This window comes from Rousettus aegyptiacus, unplaced genomic scaffold (assembly GCF_014176215.1).
Source record: "Rousettus aegyptiacus isolate mRouAeg1 unplaced genomic scaffold, mRouAeg1.p scaffold_m13_p_4, whole genome shotgun sequence".
NCBI lineage: Eukaryota > Metazoa > Chordata > Mammalia > Chiroptera > Pteropodidae > Rousettus > Rousettus aegyptiacus.
The window spans coordinates 52,272,125-52,289,732 of record NW_023416307.1 but is presented as its reverse complement, the minus strand read 5'-3'; the positions used below and the strand labels follow the sequence as shown (position 1 = coordinate 52,289,732).

Here is a 17,608-nt window from a genome sequence, read left to right as displayed (position 1 = left end):
CAGGCATTTTCCATGCTGAGACAGGCGGGCCAGAGGAGAGTAGACCTGGGTGGATGTGACTGTGTGATGCCTAATGCCACACTATTGATCCTGCTTTTTTTTTTTTTGGTGAATCGCTGGGGGCTCAAATTCCCCAAGTGGGTGAGATGGCTAAGGGAATTCAGGAGGCTTTTTTTTTTTCTTTTTCCAGATAACAGCAATGCATAGGGAGAGGTGAGGGGTGGGGAGGATTTAGGCTGCCCCCTGATTTGGAGCTCCTGAGGACTTAAAGTTGCCGTACTCCTGGACCCACGCCTGTACTCACGCCTGCTCTTTCCCGCAGGCACTGACTTCCCTTTCCCATGGACACCACATGCGCATGCAGAGGCCATGGAGAAGCATGTACACACCACTGCAAATTCCCATTCTCCCAGTTACCTAGGTGTATACCTCGGAATCATTATCAGCTGCCCCAACTCTTCCTCTGGAATTCCTCAGCCCTGAACCGCCTTTCCCATCTGGCTGCTGCTCTCCAGTTCAGGAGTTTCATGATACGGTGCTGGACCACGGCAGTAGGCTTCAAGCCTGACTGCTCCCAGTCCATTCTCCCCATTACTACCTGATAAATCTTCCAAGCACAGGCTTTGACCTTGGCATGCTCCAGCTTGAAGTGGCTTTCCGCTGGATAAAGTAACAACTCTGTAACTTGGCATTTCAGGCTCCAGAGCACTATAGCTTTGCTGCCATAGTCATCAGGCTTGCCTGGTTGTGGATCCCAGCTCTCCAATTTATAGGCTGTGCCAACCGGGGCAGTTTTCTTGACTACTCTGAAGGCTTAGGCTTTCCTTCTCTGTAACAGGAGAGTTTTACATAGAATTGTTTCAAGAAATAAATGAAGTCATGAATGCAAAGCATTTAGCCTGACACATGCTGACTATTTAATTAAAATATTCAAGGACCTCCAGGCTCTGGTCACAGTATTGTCTGTCTCACAGCCTTAGCTCCAGCCACTTTAAACTCCGTGGTGATCCCTGTGCTTTGGCCCCTGTTTTCCCACTTTCCAATACCCATCCTTTTTGGTGTTGCTGTGTCTGCGTTGTACTGTAGCTGTTTGTGTCCTTGGCTTGCTTCCTTCCTCCATGCATGCTCTTTTAGGGTAGAGCCTGGGTTTGACTCATCCTATACCATTCTGGCCCAAGAGACAAGAAATGTTTGTAGCAAGGATGACTATTATCCTCAATGGAACAACTAGCTACCTGGACTCCACCTTAATTAGTCAATTGATAAGATGTGTTTATAATAGTTTTATGACTGTTCCGAGTCCTACCATCTTTAGGGAATCCAGTGGTGAAAAAAACAGATGCAGTCTAGGCTTTCATGCATCCTTCCATGAAACTAGAAGTGGGCTGGTACAGAGGCCGTTGAAGTATGTGTGATAAGGAGGGTGGTAGAGCAGGTGCAGGGCTGTGTGTGGCTGGGCAGGTATAGGGCCGTAACAAGGTAGGTACAGGGCTGTGGCAGGTTGGGGGCAGGGCTCTTGCAGTGTGGGTGTAGGGCTATGGCAGGGCAAGTGCAGGGCTGTCTGTGACATGGCAGGTGTTGGGCTGTGGTGGGGCAGACGTAGGGATGTGACAGACCTGTGACAGGGCAGGTATAGGGTGATATTGGTGTATATCTTAGGGGCTCCTGAGGGTTTCCTGGAAGAAGTGTATCACCTGAGGCCAGAAAGATGAATAGGACCTTGACTTAGGCACATAGTTTATGGTGATCAAACTGCTTTAAGTCTTTGCTTTTTTTTTTCTTTTTTAAAGAAAAAACAACCTTGCTTCATTTTCCTTCACTCACATGCTCTGACAGAATACTGTCTCAAGAACCAGGTTTTTTGAAGTGATCTGTAATCAAGGCAATGTTAACAGTTTTAGGTTGTTAGGGACCGGGACAAGGGTTGTTGATTGTATTCAAATTTTAAGCAGTATCTTCCTCTTTTCCCACCAGCTGTGGCTGGAGAAGCAAAGTTTCTCTTTAAGAGCTGGGTGGGAGATTATTCTTTTATAATTAGGAAAGGATAATCATATATTTTCACGCTGTCAGGGTGTGGGGATTCAGCTACGCCGCCAATTCTGCTTTTGTTTGTTGCTGGCTTGTTTTGTGGCTTCAGCTGTGTGGATACAGGGACAGGAAAGCTAGAAGCAGGAAATGGCTGGGGCGTTTTTCTGACCCTCCTGTTTGTTCTTTTCCTTGCGTAGCAGACGGTGGTCTGCAGCTGTGGAGGAAGCAGGGGGCATTTTTGCATCAAGAGGAGATGTAGGGATCTGGAACTGTGTGCAATTAAGGAAACTTGACACCAAAGAGAAGAGGCCACAGAAGAAGATAAGGGTCTCTTTGTAGACCCTGTGCAAAAGAAATATATGACGGAGAGCAAGTGATTAAAAATCATTGTGATGGAACAATCAGAAAAGTTATGAATTATAATTACATGTTGCTTTTAAAAGAGCTACTTTGGGGCTCAATGCTTGTGTCTGTTCTTTTATTTTTTTTAATTTAAAAAAAATATTAGAAAACTAATTTCTTTTTCACCACACAGCTAACATTTAGGGCCCAGAGTCCAAGGCATTTACTGCCACCTGGTGGCAGAGTACACCACCTGTAGGATTTGGAGCTGATGGGGTTACATATTGATTGAAAATCAATTCTGTAGCCAAAATATGAAATTATAGACTATTAGGGTTGCTAGAGACCTTAAAGATTACACAGTTTGCCCCTTATTAAACATAACACTTTTTCTATAGAATCTCTTACTTGAATACCTCCAATGACAGGGAACTCATGATCTTACTCGATAGAGACTATTCTCTTGTTATTCATTCTTATTAGTTGGAATGTTTCTTCTTTTTCTTCATTTTAGTTAAAAATAATTTGTATTTATGCTGGCATTTATCCTTGGAAATAAGTTTATTGTACTACTTGCATAGTAACTCTTCAAGTATTTTAAGGAACCTGTCTCCCCATAATCTTGTCTTGAAATTAAACAGTTGTGATCCATTCAATCATTATTCTTAAGTCATGCTTTACAGACTCCCCAAAGGCATTTCTTTCCTCATTCTACTTTGCCAATGTCTCTGCCTAATTATACTAGTAGGATTGGATCCACACAGTGCTGCAGACATGACCAATAGCTTAGCGATACCTGGTATTTGCAGGCTACCTGGACACCAAACTTCTCATACACTCTGTGTAGATTGAGGTAGCTTCTCGTAGTCTTTCCACAATGCTGACCCTTCTTCGGTTTGTGGTAATAGAAAGTGCAAAAATTTGTGCCCTTCCCTATGTTGTTGAGTTTTTCGTGAAAGCCAAAAGCAAGATTTTACTATAAAAAGAAAGCTGAATTATACAAGCTTAACACAATACATTCTGAATTTCAGATATTGAAGGTAAAGCCAAAGTTTGGACTTCACACCAATTTAGCTTCTCTCTGGAGGTAAATTCTGGTATCAGTTATTAGGGACTCAGCCAGACCTTTCAATACATGCATATCTATAGAAATTTGCAAATTTGTGTGTGTGTGTGTGTGTGTGTGTGTGTGTGAGAGAGAGAGAGAGAGAGAGAGAGAGAGAGAGAGAAAGAGAGAGAGAGAGAGAGATTAACATATGCTTTTCAAATCACTTTGTAACTTTTTCTCCATGCAGTGACATATCTTGAGAATCTTCTGTATAGTGGTTCTCATTGTGGCTATTCCATAATTGTCTTAGCAATTCTTTTGTTGTTGTTTCTGTTTTTCACTTTTTTAACCATTATAAACAGTGCTACGCTAAGCATTTGTGAACAAGCATGTACATACACAAGTGTTTCCCTAGAGTAGATACAAAGGAGTACAGTTGCTATATGAGTGATATATACATTTGTATTTTAAAATGTGGATCTCAGAGATAAAATTGCTAATTTTGACCTAACGTTGAAATCTGCTGAGATAAATTCACATATTGATTTTGGTTCTCTATTATAGTCTTAAGCCCACTATACCAGTTCTGTATCATCTTCCCGTATGATAAACATAGTTTTCATTTTGTCATCTTAGAAAATTATTTTTAAAAAATAAAACAGCTGTCAAGGGGAGAGCTTAGTGGCCACCGCTGAAGACACTCATCCACGCGAAGCTCACTGTATTCGCCTAATAAACACTCTTTGTCCCCTGTCGTTTGTCTGCAGCAGTTCCGTCCAACTTATCCTGTCAGTTTTTCACTGTCTTATCTACAGGACTGTTTTAGAGGACATTTGTCAAAGGTTCAGCAGAAATCCAGACACACACTCTGTGACATTCTCCTGACCACCTGCTCTCGCCTGTCATGGAGGGAAATGAGGATGGCATATATTGCCCCAGGGCAACTTTCATTTAAAATAGATCCCGTGACACTTTAATGAGCAATGTTTTTATGTATCTCCAGGTAAGAGTGCATTCAATCTGAAATACACCAGGAAAAAAAAATAAGCTATCTCTTCTCAAATTGCTGTATATGTTCCTTTACCAGGGAGACCGTGTCTGATGGTGGAGACAGAGCTACCCTTAGTGACAAGCCCAGTGCCAAGGGCTTGTCCACCCTGACTGACACGATATGTGGAGCTTTATTCAAACAGACACACTCACTATTCAAGTAGACACACATGCGCCTATGCACATGGATGTATGCATGGACACACAGCCTTCTGCACGTTTTCTCTGCCTAGTACTCATAGTAAAAGGACATTTTTTGAGCCACAGGCCTTACAGTCTACTCTGCATTACCCACAAGAAGGATGGAAATGATGGGGCAGATACTTTCTAACTCACTTTTAGATGATTTTAAAATTCGTTATATGACCTGCCACAGATGATACTTCAAACAGTGGTAATGAAGGTGGGAGTAGAGTCCTGGAGTGAGGCGTGGAGGATGGAGGGTCGCTCTCAGAAGCTCCTCCTCCAGGACAGCTGTGCAGCTACATTGCTGCAGTAGCATTGGCTGGCAGTGCTCTGGGGTCCTTCCGCTTCCTGGGCTGGGGTTTGGGAGCATAATTGCCTTCCTGGAGGTGGCCAGGCTCAGACTTTTCATTGAGGAAAAGATCCTCCTATGTTGCCTCATTTTTAGGGCAACCAGGATGGAAAACATAACCTCAAGTATCTATGATGTAATCTCCAAGGGAAAAGTTGCTTCAACTTTTTCTTACTATAAGTAGAAATTCCGTTTCCTTTTTTTCCTTTAGTGAGACTGATCTATCAAAGGCTTCTGGCAAAGCTACAGGCAAGTAGATCTTCTCTAAAAATCCCACAGCCAGCTTTATTTGGCAGGTAGGATGGTGGTAGTGCTGGTTCTGCCTCAGAAGAGAAAAGTAGAAGGAACAACAAATATTCCTTTAACTCCTGATGTTTTTTTTTTTTTTTAAATTTCTTCTCTTCTTTTTCCTTAAGCTAATAAACAAACAAAAGACAGTGAGAAATGCAGAAGGGAAGAAATGATACAAAATGAGCGAATTGTTCCCCTTTTGCATCCTGCAATGTTTCTTTACTTTGGGCAAGGTACTGTGCTAGGCGCTTGGTGTCAATGGCGGGTGGGAATGGAGTGGGATATAAAAATGCACAGACCATGATTTCTGTCCATAGGAGTTTACAGTGTGGTGAAGACAGTTTGCAGACAGCATGGATGCAATGAAGTGACCAGCATTTCTCTTGAAAGCATTAAGTAGACCATCCTTATGCAAAAAGATTCCATTTTTTGTTTTTCATAGATCATACAAAGATACATTTACTTTTCACATGCAAAGACGATAAAGAATCTTGGATTCAAGGTTTTTATTGCTTGGTTCAAGTTAAATAGAGCCACTCTAGGTAAACCTGTGTTCCTGAGAGCCGCCCCTTCTCTTGGTACCTGGTGACTTCTTGCCTTGGGCAGGGCTATACCCACCCCATCTCTTTTCTTGAGTTACTGCTAGAAGGTGGAAATTTTGCTCTTTAGACTATGAGTTCTTGGAAAAAAGTTTGAGTGTTCTGCTCCTTCAGGTATTCGTTTGGGAGTAACACATAGTATGCACCTGGTAAATGCTTGTTAAATGAATGAAAGCTGCCCTTCATCTATTCCTCATTCATTCATTCAACATGTATTTATCAAGTACCTTCCCATGCTAGGCAGTACACATACAGCAATGACATATAGACAATTAGAATATAATATGATACCAAGGAAGTGCATGGTGTGATGGGTACATATGCAGGGACATTCAGTCCAGCTGGGTGGGGCAGGGAAGGCTTCCTAGAGATTTGGAGAATTAGCACCACCAGCCAGAAGAAGGCAGGGTGGGAAACAATGTTCCAAAGCATGGGAAGAGCCTGTGCAGTGGTCCAGAGGGAAGAGCTGGTTTAGCGTGGAGGGTGAAGTCTGAACACATAATGGTAATCTTAATTGTAAACACATATATAGTATTTAATGTGTGCCAGGTATTATTCTAAGCTCTTTACACTTATTAACTTATTTAAGTAGTTACCATCCTCATTTTACAGATAAGAAAACGAAGGTACATGACATTAAGTAATTTGACCAATTTCACACAATTAATAAGTGGTAGAATTGGCATATAAAGTCTTGATAGTGATCAAGCATTTAAGCCCACATGTGGAGGGCACAGTGATTCCCTGGCATACTGTTGGATGTGGATAGGCCCTAGTGGTAGCCGCCCTTTTGAAGAATGTCTAGTAAAGATTGACAGGGCTTCTAGTGTATTCTAATTGTTGAGTTGGCCTTTGTCAGGCAGATGATGAGACTTTCCTATGTCTCAGTGTATGGTTTTGTTGTGTCTTGTTCTTCTATGAGTAGAGGAGAGTGTCCCCAGCCTCCTAAGGAGAATGGACTCGGGGCAGCAAAGAAGAGAGAAACCAGACTACATTCTCTACTATGGATTTCCCTCCCTGAATGGGGAGGAGAAGGGAGAATGGTTTAAAGACCTCTGCCAGATGCTGGACAACCTCTCCTGGTGCCAGGCCCCTGTGTGTGGTTGTCGGGCTACAGGTTGTAAGGGATAGGTATGGCAGGCGAATATTTTGGTTGATTGCCAAGTCGGCCCCTAGAACATGATCTGGAAAAGGGGTGAAGGTATTGGTTCTGCTTTCACTCTTTTCAGTTTAGAAAGCAGTCCTCCACCCCACGTTGTCAGTGCCCTCCAAGGCTTGTGCGGCTCCTCCTGGTGACAGGTCATGGTCCCTGGGCCTTGTTCCCTGCCTTCCAAATTCCTATCCTTCCCGCAAGGCTTCACCATGACTGCTTTCTCTGAACCCCCGCAGGCAGACCCTGCATGGAGGGGTGTCCTCAGCAGCCTCCTCACTGCCTGCTGTCACTTGCTCTGGAAAAGCACAGGAACAGCACTTTGGTGTTTGGAAAAATTAATGCTTTCAAGATGAGCTCTGCACAGCCTTAGCACGTCTGTGTCTCTTTCGCTCTCACCAGCTGAGAGAAAAGAAGCATTCTTAGACAATTACTCCCCAAGGGAGCCCAAGGACTGCTTTGTTTATTGAGTGTTTTTAGTTACAACACGTGAAGTTCTGAGATTTTTTTTGGCTTTGGGTTCTTTTTCCTTTCTGTTTTTGGTTGCAGAGATAGAGAAGATGACTAAATTCCCAATTAACAGGGCACTTGGAAATTTCAAAATTGTGAAAGACACATTCTTACCTGGGCACGATTGTTGGATTCTTGGGATAAGGAATGCAGTAAGATGTAACAGGTGGAACCCAGGCTCAGGGCTAACCTCAGGCTTGCGCTGTACCCAGGTGTTCAGAGTCTTTTATCTGCAGGCTGTTTGAGGCCTCGTCTCCACCTGTTGAGGGCTCCTGCCCCTTCCTCAGACTCTCCATGTCTTCATCTTGTCTTCTGATAGACACAGCAGTTAAGGACACAGTAACAATCAGCTGTCACCATCCTTCACCCTCAGGCACCTCCCACCTCCTTCAGCTCCCTCCAAACGAAGCTCGGCGTAGAGATGGCAGATTTGAAAGTATCAGGCAGAGGCCCCTGTACAAGGGCAGAGACTGCAGACTTCCCAGCCTGCGTGTGCGGCTCTTCCCGCTGTGTCCTGACAGATGTCACTAATTGACAGTGCCACTCCTTCCCCATCCATCCTTCCTGTGGCCTCAAAATATTTTTTCTCACAGTCTCAGAGATGATATTCATTAATGCAAAGGGAAGTATAGTAACATTATTTAACACAAAGCTCTGGACAATCACTGCCCTTCGTTAGAACGGAAACTCGGGCTAAAATGTAGTTGCCATCTCTGACCAAAGTCCTGCGGGCATTTAAGTGGCCCAAAGTTGGATTTTACTGAATGCTCAAGTTCACGGAGCACCCATATGATTCTTGTTGTGGAGCAAAGTTGGGGGACGAGCTGCACCTGTCAGCCAGTGCCCAGGTGCAGAAGTCCGGGTTGTTGGTTATGACCTGTGGGTTCGCCAAAGACCATCTCACATTTCAGAGCCTGTGAGTGGGAGGAGGAGAGGGAGCATGCTCTCCTGGCCCTGAGGGAGCACCCATATTCCGGGAAAGGTCTGAGCTGCTAATTCAGTCAGACTGAATATGTAAATGCTTTGAAAATTATCACAGTAATGAATGCTTATGGTGAAAAGTTAGAACACTATAACATTTTATAGAATACAATTCTTTGACCAATTTCCCCTGTCTCTCAGGGAAAACAACTGTCAAAGTTTTGGTGTACATTCTACCAGAACTGCTGTTCTATGCATGTTGAAATACATATTCATTTGTGTGTGGGTGTATTTATATATCTGTGTTTTCACAAAGTGGGATAATACAAATTATTTCAAATTATTTTGCAAAATTGTTTCCTCTCACTCAACAATATATCACGGACATTCTTTTATGTGATTACATATAAAACTTATCTTTTTAAATGATTTCAAAGTATAATAGGTTATGTAATCTTACTAGTCTCATATTGTTGGACATTTAGATTATCTCCAGTTTGGGGCTGTTACAGAATACACTGAAATGTGTATGTAAATGCAGTAGGCGAGAGTCTAAGAAGTAGAATTGCGGGGTTGAAAGCTAGGCACTCTAGGAATGTTAATAGGTATTGCAAAATTGATTTCTAAAAATATTATATCAATTTACTTTCCACCAGATTATATATATTTTCCCAATATGATAGGTAAAATGTGGCATGCTGTTATTACTTTAATTTGCACTTTTCTGATTATTGTAAAGGTTAGCATCTTTAGATATTTTTTATCAATTATTTGTACTTCCTCTTCTGTGAATTGTCTGTTCATATTCTTGACTCATTTCTACAGTGGATTGCTTAACATTTTCTTAATGTTTTTTTAGGAGCTCTTTGTAGGTTAGAGATACAAAATCTATGTATGATATATTGTTGCAATGTGGCAAATATTGGACTCTTAGATTATCTTTTAACATTGGTCATGTTTTTGCAATTTTATCTATTCTTTTTTTTCTCTGTGGAGACTTAAAATATCCCACAATATAACTTATTGTTCAAAAATCAATACAATATAAAAGGTCTTTATAAGACCCTTATATGTCCGTCTACCCAGCCCTCTCTCTCCATAAGTAACCATCAGTGTTAGTTTCTTGTGATTCTTAACAGTATGTTTTGTAAGATAAGCAAATCTGAATTCATACCTATATTACTCCTTTCTTGTCAAAAGCATGTGAATACTAACTACATTGTTCTATGCTTTGCATTTTTAATCCAGCAGTATGTCTGGAATATCTTTTCATATCAATTTACAGAAAGCTGCCTCATTCTTTTCTAACAGCTGCATGGTATTCCACTGTGCGAGTATACCATATGTAGTTCAGTGTGCTTCAGAATTTTCTGCTTAGGTATGCCCTAGAAGAATATTGAAAACTATATACCCCCCCTCACACATTTTAGTTGACATTAAACATTTCTTTTATTATAAGTTTAAATATATTGAATATTGTATACACAGACTTTACGTATATTTTCTTCAAAATCTTGGAGCTCTAAATTTAATGAATCAGAAGAGACAGCTCGTGTTGTCAAAGCAGGCAGCCAAATCACACATATTTATTTCCTGTTGAAGAAAGATTGACTTCATTTTTAATTTAGGGAAGTATGTTAATTAGAGAGCCCTCCCCAACCCCTGTACCTATGACAACCTTGTCTTCAAAATTCTAGCTCTATGATAGATAGATAAATAGATATCTACCTATCTGAGACTAACTGTGCTATTGTCTTCTAGATTAGATAGGTATAATACTTTTCAACACTTCTTTGGTAACCTCATCCAATTCTGTGGCATTAACTGCCCTCCATTCACCAATGACTCCCAGTTTCATTTATCTATTACACTGTGACAAACCACCACCAATCTTAGTGGCTTAGAACAACAGTTTATCATTTCTTATGATTCTGAGGGTTGACTAGGCAGTTCTGTTTTATATGGTGTCTGCCAGGTGCTGGGATGGCTGGAAGCTCCAACATGGCCACACTCTCATGGCTGGCAGTTGGTGTGGGTGTGGGTGGGGCTGGGACTCGCAGGGGTTCTCATTGTAGATCCTTAGTGCTCCTTTGTGTGGTCTTTCCATGTGAACTTTCCATGCGGCTTGAGCTTCTCACAGCATGGCAGCTAAACTCCAGGAACAGTTTTATTTATTCTTGACTTCATCATCTTAAAATGTCTTTTAAAAATTAGTGATACAGTTCTAGGGTCAAAATTAAAAGGACATACACTGAAAAAGTATTCCTTTCACTGCTATTGTCCAGCCCCTATTCCCCTTAGAAGATCTGTATATCCTTCCAGAGAGTTAAACACACACACACACACACACACACACACACACACACACACACACACACACACAAAAGCCAACATGTTGAGCTTTGTGTTCTCCTTAGGAAAGCCTTCCCACCCTAAGATTATAAAAGTTTTTCTTGAAGTTTTATAGTTTTTTTGGTTTTATTTATTTATTTTTTTTACATGGATATCTTTAGGCTTTCCTGTGTGTATGTTGTGAGGCCAAAATCAGTGGACTTTTAGGGCAGCCAAATCATTGGAGTTTCCCATCTCCTCAGTGCTGAGGGTCCTCCACGTGGTTCATGTGGGCATAGTCAGAGGATTTTTCATAATTGAATCCCTAGGGAGGAAGCCAGATGAGTCAGGCAGGTAGAGAAGCTGGGGGATTTGGAGTCGTGACTTGTCCCTAACTCAAGACTTCCTAAGGGCCACTTGGCTTATCCTCAGTGGCAGAGCTGATGCTGTTTTTTACTGGCTTATCTGTCCACTTAGGTCCAGTGAATTGAGAATTTCAGCCTGGTACGAGCTTGTTTTCTATTGAAGGGGATGCACTAACTTTATTTCTTAAGTGCCTACTATGTATCAGGTACAGTGCTTTGTATTTTATATATCTTATATATGTTATTTTGTTTTTTCAGTAGGAAGGTGGTTCAAGTTTTATAAGATGAGCCTTATGTTCATCTAAAAGAAGAAACTGAGATTTAAGGATCTTAAGTGGTTTGTCTCTAGTCACTCAGTTAGCTAGGAAAAGATCTGGGATTTGAACCCAGCTGGTCTGATTCCAAAGCTCACACCCTTTCCCAACAGCTAGAAGGCTTCGAATAGCAGTGTACACAGATTATCAAGAGATTCTTTACAGAGTTTATAGTCAGTTATTTTAAAGAACCATAAGCAGAATTCATTTGCTGCAAATTAAAGTGATCATGGCAACTGATTCTTTTCTTTTTGAAATTAAGAGGTAAGAAGGAGAGAATTCAAATTGGTTACTATGCAGCCTGGCGTATGTGGGGTGAGGCGGGCATGGGGTGGGTCAGGGAATTTAGGTGAGTCAAATATTCTGATGTAATAGTGGATTGCCCTATGGAACACACACAGATTATACATTTTCCCAAAAAGGAAAAAAAAATCCAACAGAATATAGAAAAAATGTTATAAATATAATGCTCATCAAATGTAGCATTTCTTTGATGGTATGGTGGGCTCATTTTGATCCTATTGAACTTCACATTCATTATTATCAATCCAGTCACCATTATAGTGCCTGATTTTACTGGGCAGATGTGCTAGTGGGGAGGGGTATTTGGAAAAGTTCTTGGAGGAGGTGGAGAGGGTGTGGGAAGAAGAGGGGGGAAGGGAGAGAATTTCCCATGATGGGGCGCCTATGTGCTGGGTGAGGTACGAGGTTTCATCCGTGGTGACTGAAAACTTAGGTTTTCCTGATTCTGTATTCGTGAACTGTGGTAACTGAGAGATGGGAGGAATAGTTAAGAGAAACCAAACCTCAGAGGGGTAAACCTGAGGGGTTCTCATGTCGTCAAGTCACACCACCTCCTTCGATAGCTAAAGAAATTGCCCTTAGTGGGAGGTAAGATGGAGGCGCCACCTTATTGTCTGTGAGGAAAATGTAGGAGGCAGTAATGAACCCTCTGGATTACCTGGGCCTCTTGGGTGAAGCTCTGAGTAGGACATGGTCAGGCAGGAGAGTGAGTTAGGGAAGGTGGAAGAGGCACCAGCTCCTGTGAGTGGCCTTCACCGGATGGCCAGACAGGCAAATGCCCGGCAGGCTTAGGGAGGAGAGTCAGGGACCCTCCTCCCTGTCCCCAACATCCACTCCACTACTGCTTGTATTTAAGGCCTGGACTTCTACTCCCCTTCCTCTGGCCTAAGGCAGTATCTTTTGCCAAAATGTAAATATTCCCTGAGGGCCAAAATATTACGTTTTCATGAACACCTTAGAGGAGATGAGATTATTATAATACTTTTCATAGGCTCAGGTTGGATGGTGAGCTTTGAAAGACAGAAAGAAGGGAAGAGTCTCCCTCTTGGGGTCTGGGGAGGGGTGTTGGGGTGACATGCTGTGTTCAGCAATTCAGGGCAATGCAGGGGTCAGGGAGGGATGTTTTTCCCTGTTTAACAGGTTTGTTTAGAGGCCAGTGCAGTGAATGATCGGTGTGTGAAGTCTTCGTGAGCTGGCGTTCCTTTAGCCAAGGGAGAGTTAAAGATCTCAGCGTAGATCGGAGGTGAGCAAGGATGAAAGTGACTCAAAAGCCAGGGCAAGGCAGGCTAATTAGCTTCCGTCTTTACCTCCTGCCGCCTGACCTGATATTTGAGGTGACATTTAAAGCCATTGTACAGATGTGCCTGGTGGAGCCACGGAATGAATACTTTCTGGAGCCTGTGGAGAGACGAGGCTGATTTCTCAGCCTCCTGGCTGGGTGCTTCTCGGCCTCTCCTGTGGGGCCCTCTACTGGTCCTGGGTGGGGGGAGGCGGGACCTCCCTTTACATTTCAGGAGACTCTGGTCTAATTCAGGATTCAGAATTGGCCACCCTCCACTCCCCCCAGACTCCTAGGGTATGTGGGTGAGATGGGATACACCGTAGAATTCAACCAAAGAAGTTAAATGATTTAAGTCAGTGCCGTGTGTAAGAAAGGAGAGCAGGGACAGAAGCAGATGGATCACCATTTCAAAATCATCTGGGGAGTTAGTTAAAAATGCAGGCCTCTGGGAGCGAGGCCTTGTTATCTGCATGGATAACCGAGTCTCTAAGGTGATTCTGCTGCCCATTAAACTTTGAGAACCTCTGAGATAGAGATGAATGAGGTTAGCTGGGAAAAGGCCTCTTAGGAGAGGTAGACTCGAATTTCAGTATGATAGGTGATACTTATCTTAGGCACTGTCCCCAGGTGTAGACCTAAGGAGCCTGTTCACCTGGGGATACCAGGCCGTCATAGGAGAGACTGGCGGGTGTCCATACTGTCCCCTGGATGGTGTTGTTGTGAATGTGTTGCCACAGGCTTCACTTCACCACTTGGCTGCTGATCGCCAGGGGGACAGAAGTGGTGTGGGAGGTGGCTGAGGATGGTGTCTGCCGGAGCGTTTGATTCATGTTGCAACTGAAGCACAGCTTGCAGGGCAAAATGGCAGCCTGGTGGAGCCCACTTCCTAGGGTGGGATGGGGGCGAGAACATCGTCTGCAGACAGAGTCCTCACTCTGGCATGTAGACACTAGCAACTGTGCTGCCTCCTTTGTGGCCTTTACTCATTGATTAGCCGCATGTGTCTGAGGAGCTGGCCAGTGCTGCTCTGGGAGCAGTGGTCATTGTTGTCCCGGGAGGTGAGTGGGAAAGAGCTGGGACTTGATTGGTTCTCTCCTCCCTCCATGCTGCTTGCCTTCTGCTCCATACACTTGTGCTGGCTTTATCTGGTTGAGAACACAGTGTTTTCATGTTGGGGAGGGTGAAGAGAGGAAGAAAGAACAGTGCCAAGTTAAGGAGAAGGAACAGTGAAGAGAAGGGAACACATCTATGTTGTATCATCGAATAACAGGTGATCATCCAGATGGGCATTGGGCCTCTGGAATGGACAGGCTGCTGCTGGCCAGGAGACCCTGCTTGTCCTTGGAGAACATGTCCCTGTGGCCAGCTGGGTGGGGTGGAGGAACCATGCCCATGGCAGTGCTTGCTTTGACTACGATGAAGGAAGGAGCCACTGCAGAAGCATTGTTTAAGACAAAACAACAATAACAACAAAAATCTAATAAACCTCTTTCCTGGCCGATATCCTGTTCTTTCTAATTACACTGCAGCTAAATGGCAACTCTGACAGTCTCTTGGAACATTTTATTCAACTTCTGGAGGGGTTGCATTTAAAGTAAGGCTTATGAGGCTCTGAGGAAGTCGGAGAAATGAGCAGTGGTGAGCTGTGGAGCTCACAGGAGCCCAGCTTGATGGATTGAAGCTAGTCTTTAGTAAAATCCTGGGCCTGACTCAACAGGTATTCCTATGTTCTTAGGGTCTCAGTTTGTGGTGGAAGTGCTTGTACTCATACTATTCTTTAACATCTTTATTCTTTTTCTCTCTCTGAAAATGAGACGGTGTGGAATGTTTTGCCCTTGATTACTGGAAGGAAGGGGACAGGGCCCGCTTCTTTCTCCAGGCCCAAGGATGGAGTAGTACTCTGAGCACCATCAGAGCACTCTATGTAGTGTCCAGAAAGTCACTGGGACTTTCTGTCTCACAGTCAGTCAGACACCCTTCCTGTAGTCCCTCTCTGTCTAGCTCTTCTGCATGGTGAGAGCCATGTGTGCACCCTTCCCATTTCAGATTTCTTCTAAGTTGTGTCAGAGAAAGGCACTTTGGGCATCCATATGTGGAGATGCTCTCCCTCAGCAGCCATAAGCTAGGAGCCAGAGAAAAGGATGAAAGGTCATTAGTAAGTGGTCACATGCAGGCTGTGTACTCAGCCTGTGCCCATGGCATGTCAGCACTGCGGTGGAGATCCTGTCCTTCTATGAGAGATGTCACAGTCCCTCAGGGAGCGAGCCAGAGTCCCAGAAACTCTCTTTGGGAGGAGACAGCGCGTATTTCTTTCTCAGCGCAGCCACCTATTAGGCATTTGACCATAAGCAAGTTGTTTAATCTCGTTGAACATGGGTTCTGTAGACTGGGGAAAGTGATTCCCATCATACAGACCTTGCAGGGCTGTTAACAAGCCCAAAGTTGATGAGGGAGATGAAAGTTCTTTGTGAGCTAAAAAGTATTGGCCACATCTGAATCATGGATGTTGTTATTCATGAAGGAAAGGGAAGGCTACGGGTCAGCGCACTTCTCTCTGGAAAGAAAGGAGGAGGGGTTTGCATTCTTGTGTTAATTACATGCTGGAGTCTTGTCTATTTAAGGTTATAACAAAATAATACACAAATCCTGAGAGGTAGCTTTTGGGCAGTGGTGTCTGTTCAGTCCCAATGCTGCCCTTTAAGAAGGAGCCATGATGCAGTCAGGGGTGGTGCTGGGGCAGGGCAGGCCAGTGGAGACTATGGCTCTGCTCGTTTTCTCCCTGTCTCCTGGCTCCTGCTCCTGTCATGCCCCCTGCCCAGGTTACATTCTGTCAGAAGCTGCAGCCTGTCTTCTCTCGGAGGCCTAGGCCCCCGGGAAGAGGAGATGCTGAGAGAGGTCTGCTACTGCCAGTTGCCCAGTAGAGACTAGAAGGCCTGGGATGTGAACATTTCTAGTAGAACAGTGAAAAGATATTGCTGGCGTGGTCTGGCTGAAACAAAAGCTGTGATGAATGTGCACATGGCTGCCGGGTAGTTTTTAGGATTGGAGTATGAGGTTGCCCCAGACCTGGGGTCCCCTCGGGTTTCCTTCTGTGAGCAGGACTCTTAGTTACCAGGGCTCAGCCTCCCCGTGTGGGTGGGCAATTCATTGTGAAATGGGTCCCCAGCAGGGCAAGGACACGGTACCCTGTCATCCTCTATAAGCTTGAGGCAGTGCCCAGGGACTGAGGTACCATTCCTTCCTCAGCCATAAAAATGAAATCGTGTGTTTATGGGTACCTAGACTCACTTGCCTCTTCATTCGTTAAGTTAGTAAATACTTGAGTGCTTGCAAAGTTCAAGGACCTAATATGAGGACACAACAGTGATTTCATAGTAGATCTTATTTTCATGGAGATATGGCTAAGTAAAGGAGCCGAGTCCTACATAAAGAAGAAAGTGAAATGCAGTATGAAGCAGGAAAGACCAGGGAAGGCTGCTTGGATTCTGCAGCATTTGAGTTAGACATTAGAAAATTCCAGAGGATTTGGCCATGATGAAGTGGGGCAGTGGGGTGGACATGCTATTAGCAGGAAGAGTAGGAACGAGGGCATGGAGGCAGGACGCCATGGGATGTATGGGCGTGTGGGAACTAGAAACCGGCAAGAGGGAGAGGGGTTAGCGGGGAAGGGGGAAAGGGCACTCGAATGGACACTATCTACCAAAAAGGCTATATTCTTCCTTTCCTTGGAGTCTTATAATAGCTCTGTGAGGCAAATGCTGTTCTTTCCAGTTTATGGAGGAGGAAGCTGGGGCTTAGCAAGTTGAAGGAACTATTATTAAGGGGTATCAGGATTTGAACCTATGGCTGTGTGAATCCAGAGCCTATGCTGTCTCCATTATAACAGAAGATTCATGAAGGGACGTAAGGAAAAATGGTCTGTGGCCTTTTTCTGGTCACATAGGTCTAGCAGTCTTGGGCAGGGAGTGTCTGTGGTTCATGCAGAGCAAGGAAGTGAGACTCTGGGTCTTCTGAGCTGACCTTTGGAGTCCAGGATGGTTGAGCTCCTGGCTTCCTACCCCCATCCTATTAGGGGAGCCACTGGTCCCTGGCGTGGGAGGCAGGGGAAGCCAGGATGGCAGAAGATCCTGGAATGTAATTCAAGATTTGGCCTTGACTGTGGATTTTCATTCCCTCTTTGTGAAAGCCCCGCTGGCTCCCTTCCCCAGCTCTGACCTCCCCTTGGGCCCATGAAGGCTTGATCTGCACAAGGCGGCGGTGTTCTGCTCTTGTTCCTTTGTTGCTGCGAAACGGGCTCCCGGCACAGTCAGCCTCTGTGTGGGAGGACTGGTGGTTGTCTTCGCAGGCAGGCATTTGCTTAGAGCAGGCTGCGTGCAAGCCCAGCGTCAAGAAATTCCAGCCTCCTCTAGTCAGTGGCGGTGGGACTAGGCTCTGCTGAGGGGACTGGCTGTGAAGGATGAGTTCAGGGTGGGATGACGGACCGCTTCTGGGACCAGTGGTATCTCTGGTATCTCCGCTTGCTCCGGCTACTGGATCGAG

At 44.3% G+C, this 17,608-nt stretch overlaps 1 protein-coding gene across 16 annotated transcripts in view; it reads left to right on the top strand.

The window, feature by feature from the left end:
- The window catches only part of KALRN (kalirin RhoGEF kinase), a 592,295-nt gene that overhangs the window by 42,864 nt on the left and 531,823 nt on the right, over positions 1–17,608 (top strand). For 4 of the 16 annotated variants that reach the window (XM_036219580.1, XM_036219584.1, XM_036219583.1 and 1 more), the window contains exon 1: positions 17,411–17,608. The exons of 9 other annotated variants lie outside the window; for them this stretch is intronic. In XM_036219580.1, the coding sequence (XP_036075473.1) occupies positions 17,542–17,608 (67 nt within the window). In that variant the 5' untranslated portion in view covers positions 17,411–17,541. 3 more of the 16 variants (XM_036219570.1, XM_036219582.1, XM_036219572.1) reach the window with 3 other exon arrangements.